The sequence below is a fragment of the Pangasianodon hypophthalmus genome, chromosome 28 (genome assembly GCF_027358585.1).
Source record: "Pangasianodon hypophthalmus isolate fPanHyp1 chromosome 28, fPanHyp1.pri, whole genome shotgun sequence".
In the NCBI taxonomy this organism is placed as follows: Eukaryota; Metazoa; Chordata; class Actinopteri; order Siluriformes; family Pangasiidae; genus Pangasianodon; species Pangasianodon hypophthalmus.
The window spans coordinates 6,942,802-6,958,584 of NC_069737.1; the positions used below are offsets into that span (position 1 = coordinate 6,942,802).

The window sequence follows — 15,783 nt, forward strand, 5'->3', positions numbered from 1 at the left end:
TCGTCAATGTTCTGTGCTTTGGCAGCTGCAGAAGGACGATCTGTTCATCACAGTCTGATCTGCTCCAAGAGTTTGTCACACTTCAAACTGAAGCTCAGAAGCACTCCTCACTCATCTGGCCCACACTCTGCCATGTAATGAATTTTCAGAAGGCATGATCTTGGAGTTAGAGTTAGTGTTGCATGATAAGGGTGTGGCCTGAATTAGTGGAACTGAAGACCATGAAGCTGCTCTCAGCATATCTAGGCTCATGTGGGATTACTCAAACAAACACCAAACGCCAGAGCAGCCACTGTGTCTTAAGCTCAACAAATTGTGTCCTACTTAAAACAATCCTTAGAGACATCACGACTCTTTGGTAACAGTCTATCGAGCATATTTTCTCTTCGTCCAGTTCTGAATGCTTGGACAAGGTTTTTTTTTGTCTTGATGAGCTTGAACTGGCCATTTGCAGTATTAGCTCAGCTTTGTGCTTGCTAGCATGATTAAGTCCGTATCACAGAAGACATCAAAAAAATCTAACTCCCTTCAATAAAGTGTTTCCCTTTTAGAACTCCTTGAGGAGGCTTAAAAACTCCTAAATATCTTAAGAACCCAATTCTTAGGTTAGGTTAGGTTAGGTTAGGGGTTCTTAGCTTCCTAAAGGATTCTACATAAAACCTTGAAGGGTCACAGATTACGTTTGATGTTTTTTTGGAATTTGGACCCACAGCCTTTTAGTAACTATAGTAATGTCTAAAGTTCCAGGAGAAGAACACCACGGCCAAGCACTGGGAACTTGTGGTCTGTCTAGTTCCCAATACATGGCTAAGATGAAAATGTAGATATGCTTGAACATTAGTAGACCTGTGCTAGTGATGGATGGTTCCCAGGAATATTATTTTAGGGGGCTTTAGCAAGGATATAGAGCTTCACCTACAAATGTATGGATTTGAGCATGTTCACTTCTACAACGAAAGAGTTCCGATGTCAAGTCCTGACTTCAGCATCAGCTGTTATGTACAGCTGGTGTTGCATCGTGCGTAAATCTCTAGAACTCTAGAATAACAAGTTCTGGCATGATCCAAAGATTAAAAAAAAGTGTGTGAGCACGTATTATGTCCCCACAGACACGGGAACACACACTGTGCTGACATTTTAATGGTCCTCCTGGGACCAAAGCACAAAATGCTTCTCTCAGTTGAATGAGTCAAGAGTCAGTAGTCATTGTACTAGATAGTTTAGATATGATAAAAAAAAAAACAAAAAAAAAAAACACAAACACAAACAAAGGAAGAATCTTAACAAGCCAGTGTATAACCGGCTAATTACCAAATCTTTTATTATGATCTACAATTATGATTATAAAATCATATTTTAAAATGTATTAAAGTGTCTCACTGAACAGTATTTGAACTCAAAAGCAACCTTTGTATTGGTTTAATATAAGGGTTCAGTCTAGCATGCATCAATAGTAGTAATTATAGTAAGTACATTGTTTTGAATCGATGCAAAAAATGATGCAAAAGTGTGTGTGTGCGTGTGTGTGTGATGACAACATGTTATTGTAAAAATATATAGCAATTCTTCATGGCAATGATCCTCCTTGGCGAGATTATCCCTGATGGATTTAGGTTACATGAGCTGGGATTGGGTTTTTGAGATATGATTCGTAAAAGCCATACGGTGAAGCTTTAAACAAATCAGGATTTATACTTAGCACATAAAGAAGTTAAACCAGACCTCCCCCCACATCGATTGTCTGAAGTGTTGATGAAACACTAAACTGTATGTCGCCATGAAGTGTGAAATAAAATGTGCAAACATTCACAGCAGTGAATCACCAAAGGTTTATGATGATGACCTTGAAATAGAGAAGGTGCAAGGGATATAACATGAGTGAGTGTTGAAATTTTATTTTATGCATTTACACCCCTTTTGCATCAGCTTGTATAGAATATTATGGCTAGTTGTGTATTATGTCTGTCACGTGTTCTCATTTTTTTCAAATTTGTTCTAGTTTATATTCTCCATCTTTGTGGAACCTTAGCATCTAAAAAACTCTAACAAAGTTTTAATGAACCTTTTTAGGCTTTATAGCAAATCTCATGTGTGTCCCCGGTATAAGATACCACTGTAAAGAAATACATAAAGCAAAAACAAAATGAATATTATGGTTTTCAATTCACTTTCTAAAATTTTGTACCTTGTTGATGACCTCTATAAGTGAAGTATTTTGGATGCTGTTGCTATGGGTTGCTAGGAAAAATATGAGGGAATCAATTGTAGACTGTACGTGACCTTGGGCACTCAAAAATGAAGGGATAAAATCTGTGGGTATGAAGCTTTGACAAAAAAACCTGTCCATATTTTCCTAAGTTTTCGAAGATCTAAACAGGAGGAAATTGCACAATCTAACAAAAACAAAAATCTCAGCCATTTTCTTACTTTCATACTTCTTTTGCTACACAGTTGTGTGATTATAGCACTCTTTTAAGATAATCACTTGTCACACTGTACGAGATCTTAATAAAATCTCGGCCGAATTGTATAACAGACAGAGCGATAACATAACGTGTTCTCCATGTCACATTATATGATGAAGATCCTCTAACGATAGACCTGTGATTAATGAAAAGTTACTACGTTCTGCTCCTGTCATCAATCAGCGTGATCTATAGTTTTGCTCATGCGGGAAACAGGTTCGCATAAAACGAAAACATCGCTCAAAGTGAGGTTATGAATTAATACGGAGATTTTTTCTGTCTATTACCTTGTTTCGTTTATGTTTCGTCATCGGCACTAATGTATTTGTAGCTGTCCTGTGAGTTTCATCCTATTAGTGGCTTTTAAACAAGGGTCATAGCAGCACTCACACTCATTTTAATGCTCACACATTAAAAATTCCCAACACTGCCAGAACGTTGTTGTCGGCCATCTTTGTTCGCAACGGCAGTAAATCACACACTGGTGAGTATTTCACATTATGCGTTCTAAAACCACACGACTTGTGACAGCAAAATCAGGATGAAAATCGTACAGTACAAAACCAACTTAAGGTGGAATGACATCTGTTACTCCGCCCACCAGGTGTAACCCCGCCCCAAGCTCTAGACTGCAGAGAGGACCCTCACATTGCACCTGTTTGTTGCAGGTTTTCCCTTCCCCCAACACGTCTGATCTGGGTTATAAGCTCATTATGAAGTCCGCTATAAATTGGATGAGGTGTGTTGGGTGCACGGAACACTTCAGACACTGTTCAAGACCTCCAGGATTCAAGCTAAAAATCCCTCATATAGATTACCCTAACAGATTATGTACACGGCCGGCAGATTGAATACGGTTGTTTAAATCCTAATTAAAATCCAGTTTAAATCAGCTCAGAGTGTAACGTTCGCAGATGATATCTACCTGCCTGAGGTAATTTTCTTCCCAGCCTAATGTGATTTTATAAAATAGCCCACGTGGGGCGTGAAACCGTGCAATCAGGCAACGCTGATTACACGCACTGATTATATTAGTCTTGGAAATAAACTTCATGAGGACTTGAAATTGAACCCACATATTACATTAGGCTGTTTTAAATATTTCACTATGTGCTAATTTGTGTGTAAATGTGAATGATTTATGCAGCATGAGGTTAAATAACTCCAGAGTGTATTCTGAGATGGACTGAATTAAAACATTTTAAGCCAATTTTATTACATCAGATAATGAGGTGTCTCTTTTATGTATGAGCGAAGATTTTCATACAGGGCTATTTCTATAGTAACACAGGGATTCCACATAATCTGTGACTAATAATAAACAAATCAAAAACCTATCGCTATTTAACAAAGAAAAACATATAGCTGTTGAGATGATGAAGCTTTATTTAAGGCGATGTTCATTTAATATTTACAGAAGGAGTCTCCAGTGTCAGCGCCTCGTAACAGTCAATAAGTTTTCTGAGACGGGAGAGTTGTCCGGACAGAGGACTTTGCACATTAAGGGTTTCTCGGTAACGTGATAAGCTGAGGTTTTTTAATTAACATCAAGAGAAATAAACAAGTGAAGAGAAATTGAAGTGTTAAATGTCACTAATGTGGTAAAACACGCAAGCCAAATAAGTTTGGATTTGTTTCTGAGGCTGCGGGTTGAGTTACTTAGTGATTTATTGCTTACGAGCTCGAAACACTTCTGTATCCATGAAGCTTTAATGAGTCATCAGTCGTTAATAAGCTTTTAGTAAAAGCCTGTCACCGTGGAAACTTAACCGTGTGTGTGTGTGTGTCTGTGTACGCACAGCTGTGCATGAGTGCACTTTTGTATATATGTTCTGTGTATGTGTGCATGTATATTGTTGCGTATGCATGAGTGTCTGTGCGTGTGTGTGTGTGCATGTGTGTGTTTGTGTGTGTGTGTGTGTGTGTGTGTGTGTATGTGCATTGTGTGCTGGACTTAATTACAGTTGCTCCAGATCATTGTGTCGATGCCAGAGCTCATCTCCATCATAAAATGCTCTGAATGATGAATGGAAATGTGCAGCTTGGAGCTGCAGCGTGACGCTCTACACTATCACGAGTCCTAAACACTGAAATGCAGAATTATGTGACACTCACACACACACACACACACACACACAGGAGTACACATCTGATCGAATACAACTCCATATCCTGTCTATTTCTTTTTCAGTCCATCATGTGTCAGTGTGTTGGTGTGTGTATTTGTGTGTATGTGTGTGTGTATGTGTGTGTGCATATGTCTGGGGAAAATTCACGTCTCGGTTTAATCCCAGGCTACAAGGTCACCTGTAGATGATGGCGGTGGGGGAGGACAGCAAAATGGAAAGAGAGAGAGAGAGAGAGAGAGAGAGAAATTTGAGGCCCAATCAATGGGAGCTATTTTAAAAGATGAGATAATAAGCTAATGTAGTAGGCACTGTACAGCCACTGCACCAAGGACACGGCTTTCCCTTACTGAAGCATGATATGATCTGGTGTGCGTGTGTGTGTGTGTGTGTGTGTGCACTCTATAATCTTAAGGCTGCAAAATCTGTAGTAGTCAATGTCCCTGGTGGTGTAACTATTAAAGAAAAACTCCAGCATTTTTCATCTAGCATCTGTAGTGTGATTGTGTGATTGTGTGATTACTACTGACAAAAAAAACCAAACAAACTATTTTTTGTTTGAAAATCGATTTATTCCAAACTCAGTAATTAGAAGTAAAGATGGCACAATACCACTTTTTCTTTTCCGATAACAACACCGATACTGAAACCTTGAATATCAGACGCAATTGATACCTACCCAATGTTTTTCTTTAAAAACCCATAAGTTTTAAAATGTTTTATTTAACTGAATACTTAAATAAAAAATACACAGCTAAAACACAATCTTGTTTTTTTATATGTAAAGACTTACAATTTAAAAAAAAAAAACATCAGTCTTTCCATTTATCACAGGATTAGATCATTAGATCAAGTACTTTATTTTATTATTTTACTTTATCCAGTACATTTTTTCCAGCATTTTTTTTTCAGCAAATTAGAAGTCATTCATAAAATATATTTAAAATAGAAAAGAAATTCAAAGAAAGCTATAGTCCAGTTCTGTTTCTTAACATTTGACGGTTTGTTTTCATTTATAAAATATAAGTTCTTTTTATAAAATGAAAATGGTAACAAATAACAAATGGTCAAAAAAAAAACCCAAAAAAACAAATGACATTTGAAAAAAGATGGGCGTGTCTGAATGAAGGTATTTTACGAAATAAAAACATCGGAATGGAGGCGAATGAGGTGTTGATTGTATAACATGTAACAAGCTGGCCATTTCTGTTTGCTTGTTTGTTCATTCATTTATTCATTTATGCCACTGTACTCTTATGGATTTAAAGTATTATGCCTTGAAAAATGCTTAAAATGTTCAAGAAGATACAATAAAGTATGAAAATTAAGCTTAGCTGTACAATTCCTACCTTTTTTCTGTCTTTGTTAATCGGCCTGAAAAAAAAATTGTGCATTTTTTTACAGACATCAAGTTCACTCTGTAACAAATTTCCCAAATTGTTCCATGTGACAAAGTAGTTCTATCTCTCAAATAATGACTATAGAGATTTAAGTCTTCAAAATGTATCAATTAGATTCTGTACTTAAACGTTATAAGTGATAATAACAAGTATTAACAATTAAATATTTGCTTTTCTTTGGAAATCTGATTTGTTTTGACAGATCTTTCATGCTAACAATAATGTGCATGTTGACTGTCTCGATTATCGACACTGCTGCATGACTTTCTAGGAGGTTCGGTCCTTGTCTTGTATGTGGTGTGTGTGAGTGAATGTGATGCTCTGGCTCTGCACTACAGAGAAAGAGCTGATTGCAATCAGGTCTGATAATTACTTCTGAGAAAGGCTAATTATCAAAATGACTGAACTGACTCACTGAAGTCGCCCAAATGGCTGTCCAGAGGCTTTAGCCTGGGCACAAGAGAGGAACTCGGACCGTATTCAAGGTGATCTCGACATGCATGTATTACTGAGAGCTCTGTGTGTGTGTGTGTGATGACTACAAGCTGACTCACTGTTGTGCTGTAAAATTAGTTGATTTCATCTCGAAACAGATGTACAAATTAAACCGCTAAAACAAACTGCACTTGTTTTCTTAGATACAGTGCATATGCTGCACTTGTTGAGTCACATAAAGGTTAAATTATAGGTTTGGCATTTTTAAAAAAAAATTATAGACATTAATATTCACTGTGCCTAGACGAGAACTGCTCTAATAAACAGCTTTGGATTGCAGACTGCAATCTGTCACTGCAAAATTCAACAACTGAGGCTTTTATTAATCACACAAATAAGCTAGTTTCAAGAGGAAGATTATAAACAGTAATCCAAGGATATGCTAGAAGAATCTGTCCTATATATTTATTCTAAAAAGTATAAATAGTGTCTTGGAGTTTTTCAGGATATTTTGTGAGACTTGGTTTCCAAACCTCTCTTTGAGGCGTACCAGCTATAATCCATTAGTAATCCATTAGTAATCCATAGATTTACTGAAGCACATGCCCTGTTTATAGGTGGTGCATCATAAAAAGATATTATCAGAGACCCATAGCCTAACAAACTGGATTTTCAAGATATGATATTCAAACAGTTAAAGAATTTGAACTTGGCAAAGGGAAAGGATTTTGTTGTTGGAAGATCGTGAGTTTAAATTCTGACAACGCCACAACTATCTGTGGCCGGAAGACATGACAGCAAAGTTGCCTGTGCTTTCTGGGTGGGAGGGGCATATCCTCTCTTGCCTGTCAATCACAGCGACACTAGCTAATCGTGGGCATCTGTGAGCTCAGGTATGCAGAAGAGGGTAGATAGCGCTTTCCTCTGAGTGTGTTACACTTCCCGGTGATGCAACAGTTCAAAAAAGATGCGGTTGGGATCAGTGGAAGCATGTGTTAGCCCTCACCCACCCTGGGTAGTAGCTGTTGTATGATCGGGGAGACCTGGCTGGTGGGTGGGAAATGGCAGGTGACCAAAATGGGGAGAAAATGGGGAAAAAATGCATGGTTAAGGTGCGAGTAGAGACAAACTCACTATGAGCTTTATTTGGGTGAATCACATTCCAAGTCTATAGCGTGGGTCAAAACACTGACAGGAGAGAAGATGAAGGAAATAGGCAACAGTCTAAACCAGAAAGAACACTGAAATATCAAACTTGGAAAACAAGGTTTAGACTTATGCAATATTCACACTACACAATTTCAGCCTTAACTACCCTGTCACAGGCTAATTTTGGGAATCTGTGACAAATCACAACTCCATTCCCTCACCCCCAAAGCTTGGCAAGCCATCACTCCAGTACAGTTTTCTCCATCTGTGAGATATTGTAGTTGCACCAATATTTTCAAACATATTTGATGTCCTCTGCAATGAGCACCTCTGTGCCACGTACCAAGAACATCCAATGAGAAATTATTTGGCACGTCATAACCTAATAGTTGTTAGGAAGTGCAAAAATATAAACAAACAGGATCCCTGGTTATGCACAGTATAAAAGGAGTTGTGTTCCTTTGCACTGTGCCTCCAGTTCTCTTTGCAGAACAGACAGTCCTCACTGCCCGTGTACAAAATAGCACAGAAACAACTACCACATCCAGTTTCTCAGGCTCCATCTTGACAAAGTCAGGATAGACAGCCCTCGTGTTTATTTTCATGAGATCTGCAGATATGGTGTGTTTTGGCAGAGATAATTCCAGGTGAAAGTAGTGCATGATCACTTGTCTAATGTGTACACCACTACATCCAAAAAGCAACAGATAAAAGTCACATAGAGTGAGCAAGACATCAATTATAAGATTTTGAAAGTTGTGTACTGAAAGCTAGGCATTACAGTAACTGCAAAATAGTAGCAAACTAATCAAGAACTAAATCAGAATCAGAATCAGAATGAGTTTTATTGCCAGGTATGTTTACACCTACGAGGAATTTGTTTTAGTGACAGAAGCTCCACAGTGCAACACAATGACAGTGACAAGACAAGACACAGATAATAAAAAGAATAATATACAAATATACAAATAGACAATGTACAAAATAGCAAAAACACAATATACAAAATAGACAATTTTGTATGTACAGTATGTATGTAAACACAAAATAGGTGAACACAGTTAGGCAATAAACCAATGACTGGACAGAGTTAGAGACAGGACTAGAACAGAAACCAAAACAAACACAAGCGTTTGTTACTATGGGAACAGTGACGTGAAGGGGGAAACCATGACAGATTGGTTAGCATCTGGTAGACCAGAAAGCATGGAGAAATGGTCCTTATGACAGCAAAGAATCCGTTTACTGTAGGAAGGCAAAGCAGGTTTTTCTCAATCTGCAGATTTTGTATTACATTTCTGTTTTAAATTTAATAACAGTCACACATTTTTGTGAAGGAGGGTGCAATTACTTCTGTAGTACTGCAAAGATTTTACAGCATGGTTGTGAGGAAGCAAGTCTCATGGAACAATACAAAGTTCTCAACTTTTTTCTATTTTTACTGTAGCAGAAGGACAAAGCAGATGTGTTCATCACTCTGGTCTTGATTTTAATTGAAGCACACACTGTACTACACAACAAGCACTGAAATATCACGGAGTAAAAATTATGCCTGAACACACAGCTGTTTTTATTACTCATTTATTACCCATCTGTTTTCTTTTCCATCACAGATAAATTAACACAGCATGAGCTCTTCTCCTCCTTTCCTCATCCATCATTTTAACCAGCATAAAGTCCAATTTTTTTTTGTCTGGCTGTAAACTTCGACAGCTCAGTTGTTGTTTGCCTTTGTCTCGATTTACCATCGGATTTAGCCACAATACAAAAAAAATTTTTGTGATTGTGAAATAGTGTCTAACTTGTACAAGAATTGAATGGTGTAAGCCCAGCTTAATATGCTGAAAATTAAAAAAAAAAACAGATTTTTGTCATTATTAGTAAAACTGCAACTGTGTGGCAAAACTCTTTTCACCCGAATACACTCTAAACACCATTATGACCACGATTAACATGAGTTAATGCTGAGAGTTTGACCATTTGTGTTTAAGACTTCATCCTGATGTGTGTGTTTAGGGTCTGTGGTGTCCTGCGCTGCTTTGTTGGCGATGAGGGCCGTAATTAGGTACCATAATTAGTCTCCTATAATGAGTTCTACTTGAAGAAAATCAGGTCATTAATTAGCGAGTGACTTGATTTGTTGTATGTGTGTGTTTTCTGCCTCTCGAAGTCGTTGATTGTCCGCCAGGAGTCTTTGAGGGCAGAATGGAAAAATCACAATGTCTCGGAGACTAGGGCAGAGTGTGTGTGTGTGTGTGTGTGTGTTGTTACATTCACATCATATTGTAACATTCATATTGTAATAATTGACTAGCTTTGAATATGGATTATGATGTTGTTAAGTTATTGTATAAAGAAATATTTATAAGGCTCATACGACACAAGAAGAGAGGTGCAGGAACTGGATTAAACAGTATGTTGATGCATTTTCCGAAGTCACATGCATCAAAAGACAGTTATTAAAATAAAAAGTAAGCAGCTGTCCCCTACTTGTTCTTAAGTAAGGAGTAAAACATGACATGGTGATGTGATGTGGCCTGACGCAAAGACTATTATTTTTCTTTTGAATCATGTCCCGAAATGTTTTAATCCTTTTATACCACAGCAAATTTCCAGCACTACAATTTTTATTTATTAAAGAACCATATCTCATTATCTTTTTTATGTGTTTATAGTTATTTTTAATTTGTGTAACATCCATGAAACAAGCTAGTGACTGTTCGCGCATACATTATTGCAGCTATAAACCTCTATAAACCTGTAATCCTTCACCAGCCTCTCTTTTTTCTTACTCTTTAAATTAATATGACAAAAAAAGATTTTCCTGTAGCTGACACTGGAGACTCCTTCCATAAATGTTACATAAACATGTCCTTACAGAAACTTCCCCATATCAACAGTTATACATTTTTCTTTGATAAATAACAGTTTGTTGAACAACTTCCTCATTATTAAGACTTAGTAATTGGTATTATTTTGTCTTCAACTGGTAGAAAGAGGCTTTGGCAAATTTAATACTTGCCCTCTGGACGTTTTAATTTGCACTTCTGTGTTGAAAAAGTGACATTTATTCTGTGGTAAGTCACACTGCAGGTGCTAAATTAATTTAACTGAAACACCTCAAATTTCATACTCATTGAGGCAAAATGAAAAAAAAAAACAAAAACAAAAAAAACCCTGGACAAGATGTGTTACTTTGCTGACATGAAAGACACAGTAATCCTGTATGTGCTTTTACACACACATCCTTTAAAAAATCAGAGGTTGTGTGTCTTTTTTTTATGGGTGTTTATTTTGTCAGATCCTGAAGCACCACATTAGAGATGCAAGCTCTTAAAATACTGACATCTATCTACGCAGCCCAGGAGCGTCTCTCCTCCAATAGCCTGCTGACCATAACTTTAAAATTCTCCTCCCACCAGCTTCTGAGTGTGTGAGCTCAGCGTGTTGCGGTTTCGCTGGGTCGTGATGGGCAGTGGTATTTTTAGCAGTTATTTTTCTGCACACACCGAATGATCTCGCCCTGTCTGCAAGATTACAGCTCAATAAAAGTCTTTCGGGGAGCCGGAGCATCAAGAGGCCCGAAATTGATTTTGCTGCATTTAAAACCTGCGGGAAATGACCTTCCAGGAACCTCAGCTCAGGCTAATGTAGCACTAAGCACTAATGCTGCTTCACCCTCCCATATCTGAACTTTTGCTATATGGGGGAAAATGGAAAAAAATAGAAACTGGTCCTAGATAAGCAATCATTCAGGATTCTGATTGAATGCTGGCTGGATTTCAGACTCAGCCAAACCAAACTAGTGAAAAAAAAAATCCATATGTGTCTATGATTAATATTAAACAATTTTGTCCAATAATTAGCATCGTTACTGCATTACTGTTAGCCTGAAATACTTGATTAGTATCAAATAAGATTTTTTTTTTACTAATTGTATCTATCATAGCTAGAATTCTATCATTGCATTTTATTCTTTTTAAATTGCTTAGTGAAGCCACTAAATCAAAGACCAGAACACATAGCACTTCTGCAGCACTGCAGCACTGTCCTTTGGCTTAGTTTTGGGTTTAAAATTGAAATTAAAATCTCTTGCTTCGCTTAATTTTGTGCAGTGTGAAAACAAAACAAACCAAATAGTGAGCAAATCAAAACAAAACAAAAAAAAAAATTGTACTCTGCATTTAGTTTACTGACTGTTGCCATGGTTTCACTAGTAGCTATTAATACACACTAAATGAGTAGTGTCCTGATTTCATTTCCATTATGGTTCTGCTCACGTGTGTGTGACTGGACAATCTTTCTAAAGGATCTTAAGCATCGTCTTTTTTGCCTGCTAACAGTTTCTGAATGAACACTGTGTCTAATAAAAGTGATGTGAATGATTTAAAGGAAATATCACACCTCAGTCAGGTTACTTGTTGTTGTTCTGTTCTGTGTATTGTTCTGTTTTGTGGAGTCTTTAACGGTGTACGCCTGTTCCTGTCTCACGTCCTTGTCTTCTGTTCTCTCTCTTTCTCTCTCACACCTTTATATTATTTCTGTAAAGCTTAGTCCAGTGCCAACGGAGGATGACAGCAAGCTGTCGGTAGGTCCAGTCTACGTCTTTTGTCTGCATGTTTCTGAGTGGGTTTGTTGTTTGCGTCTTTTGTGTATGTGTTATCTGATGGTTTCTTCACTTGATGCTAAAGCGTGATTCCAATTCAGAAAAATAAACCCTTGTGGTAGGAGAAGCAAAAAAAAAACACAAAAAAAAATGTTTTTGATGCCTGATGATCACATATATATTGTGATAGTATATAAACAGTATGCACCTTAAGTCCAACGTTTACGGTAATATTTACAAGGTGAAAGTTATGTGTATTCAGAATCAGGTTACACAACCGCAAATGTTGATTTGTTGATCAGATGATGGAAATCACCTGCATGTAGTTCACACCTCTAACATTCCCAGATTTTTCTTGAGTAGTAGTGTCTGAGATGGTGTTTTTCAGTAGTGTCTGAAGGACTCACCTCCAAAAACTACTGTAGGATAGAAAATGACTGAAAAAGCACATTGCATAATTTAGCCTTTATGTCGAGATTAGTCAGCTGTAATTTTTCCAGCTAATCGAGATTTCTGTAGCAAGCAGATACAAAAAAACCCATCCTGACTCTTCTATTCAGAATATCATTACTGTAATGTTTATACTGTAATACTTTACTGTAGCTTAAATGAGACATTTTTGCAAAAAAGATTGAGGCTTTATTTTTCTTGGAGTTGGAACATTTCATACTCAATTTTTACATAATTATTGCCATTAAAACACTTCGAGGTTTATGAATAAGCTCCGTCAAACACACACGCACACACACACACACACACACACACACACATACACCTGCACGAGTCTCTGCAGCTGACTCCTTCAAATAGCGCTGACGTGTTGCCATGGCGGCGAGCCGAACGGTGCCCTTTACTCCCCCCTGCAGTGCTGAGCTGTGTTTCCACTACAGCAAGCTTTGCTCTCTAGGCCCTAACCCCTACACCCAAAACCCTAATCCCAAAACCATACACCCTACCCCTTACACCCTATGACCTAATTCTAACATGGTTCATTCACTCTCAGATGTTCAGATGTCTCCTGGATCAGGGTTTCACACACTGCCATAGTTTCATAATAGAGAGTATAGTCATGGAAGAGAACGGTTTGACTGACATGTCTCTCATCCAATCGTAGGCCAAGCCAAGGCTGCAGAGAGGTGGAAGCTCGGCGTCTCTGCACAACAGCCTGATGAGGAACAGCATCTTCCAGCTCATGATCCACACGCTAGATCCACTTAGCGAAGGTAACACAAACACACACACACACACACACACATTAGACAAGCACTAAATGTATCTTATTACCACTTAAACACATGTGCACTCTTAAGAGAAGATCTTTAGTTTATTTAGAATTTTAGTTTTTGCACCATTAACAAAACTTAACAAGACAAGAACCCTTGAGTAGTAAGTGTAAAAACTTTTGGAAAATGTAAGCACTTCACACTTCACAAGGTGAAATGCAATTAAAAAAGGAGTCATTAAAACATTTTAATACTTAATTAACATTAATCACTGCTTGAGTTAATATTAACAAACCATGAACATACTCTAAGGGTCAATACACTTTATTCAGTGTTAAAAAAGTAATTAATATTTGCATTATTTTATATATATTATTAATAAATGCTGTAATAAATAACACCTGCATTAACACCTGCATTAACACAAATTAATAATGGTTTATTAATAGTAAAATATAGGTCCAATATAATCAATATTAGCTGATTTGTTTGTGCTGGTTAATTGCCAAGGATTTCATAATTCCAGCTGGATGATGGGTGCCAATACTTATACAACAATACTCAAGTTTTATCAACATGGTGATATTATTACTATTATTATTATTTATAAATGAATGAAAAACATTGCAGGAGTATTTAGTTTACATCAATATCAATTGGTACGTGTTCATTTCCTTTGTTACTTTGATAACCTAATTAATAATTTATAATAATTACAATACATTTAACAATAACTATAATTATTACTTTCTCTCTCTCTCTGGAATTTTTTCTCTTCTTTTAAATTTTTTTCTTTTTTAAATTTTTAAAATTTTGTTTTGTTTTCGTCGATGTTCACATTCACACGTTCATAATATTTTCTTTTTTCAATTTTTTCCTTCTTTTTTTCTCTTCTTCTCATAGGAGTGATGTTAAATAGTCATTAAAAAAATATAACTTTATACATATGTTGCCAACAAAGTCCTCAATTCCCTTCGAAGCATGTTTAAAAAAAGATTAATTAATAGTTCATTAATTCCCAAAGTTTATGGCTTGTCAACGATGTTAGTTAAGGGAACTTTATTGTTATGCGTTACTGACACTTTAGCAGGTTTAAATAATGAATAATATGCATATTTATATATACAGCATATCTATAAATGTGATGAGTAAAGAAGGTTGTGTGAATGAGTCAGAGTGTGTACAAGAGCTGACTATGTTTAAATGGAAGTGTGTGTGTGTGTCGGTGTGTCGGTGTACTGTAAGCGTGACTCGTGCTGTCCATTTACTGTTTAATTTGCCACATTAAAGAAGAGATTTCTTATTTATTTGAATTCATTTTTAGCTTATTTATGAATCTCAAGTACATACTGTTTTATATACAATTTTCTTTTACATATTATTATTATATTTCCTTAGAAGAAGGTTTGGTGCTTGAATGTTTATATATATATATATATATATATATATATATATATATATATATATATATATATATATATACGTGCCATGTAAATTGTATAGACACTGGTTACATTGTATACACAGTTATTGGCAATATAATGTGATGTAATTATCTGTGCAGTATCGAGGTACATGGTATTATTATTATTATTATTATTAATAACAATAAAAATAATAATAATAATATGTGTCATTATACCTGCACACACTACAGCTATATATTACATTATACATCGTATGCACATCTTTAGGCCTATCACACAAAAAAAAAAAGGCCAAAAGCAACTCGTGAGTGGCACAAAAGAAATTCCTCAAGGGCCGATGCGAATCCAATGATGCCACAGATATCCATGGCCGGGAGTCCAAGTAAGCAAAATTGGCCATGCTGTCTGGGTGGGAGGGGCATACTCTAAGTCCCCTGTCAAGGACAGCAACACTGGCCAATCATGTTGTCTGTGAGCTCATATATGCGGAAGAGGGCAGATAGCGCTTTCCTCAGCCCTGTGACGTAGCATGAGAAGCAGTTTGAAAAAATGCTCATTATTTAACTTTTACCACTACTGTTGTTTTCCTGCAGTTTGTTAGCGAACCTATATATTGTGATCCATGTCGTGTATTGTAGAAATGTCCTCTAGTATCGTGATATGATATTTATGGTCATATCGTCCATCCCTACACCAAAATCTTCACTTTAGTCAAAATTACAGTCTAATTGAACCATATCTCCATGCTGCATTTACAGAACATACACTAATGCATGCTGGGTTGATACCGATCAATTCATATGCATTTAGTTCTCGAAGAAGACAGAGCCATGTCATGTTAACCATGTCCTTTTAACGATCAAGTTAAATTAACGTTTCTTCTGAGGAACCATTTTTTATTAACACACATCAGTGAGAACGTTCTCAGTATAATGAGAACTACAGTGAAAAC

At 36.6% G+C, this 15,783-nt stretch overlaps 1 protein-coding gene across 6 annotated transcripts in view; it reads left to right on the forward strand.

Moving 5' to 3' along the window:
• LOC113544357 (sodium/potassium/calcium exchanger 2) overlaps positions 1 to 15,783 on the forward strand; it is a 47,721-nt gene that overhangs the window by 7,188 nt on the left and 24,750 nt on the right. For 3 of the 6 annotated variants that reach the window (XM_026943142.3, XM_026943145.3, XM_026943146.3), the window contains exons 3-4: positions 12,125 to 12,163; positions 13,296 to 13,404. In XM_026943142.3, the coding sequence (XP_026798943.1) occupies positions 12,125 to 12,163; positions 13,296 to 13,404 (148 nt within the window). The remainder of the gene's footprint in view (positions 1 to 12,124; positions 12,164 to 13,295; positions 13,405 to 15,783) is intronic. The other 3 variants (XM_026943144.3, XM_053230936.1, XM_053230937.1) reach the window with 1 other exon arrangement.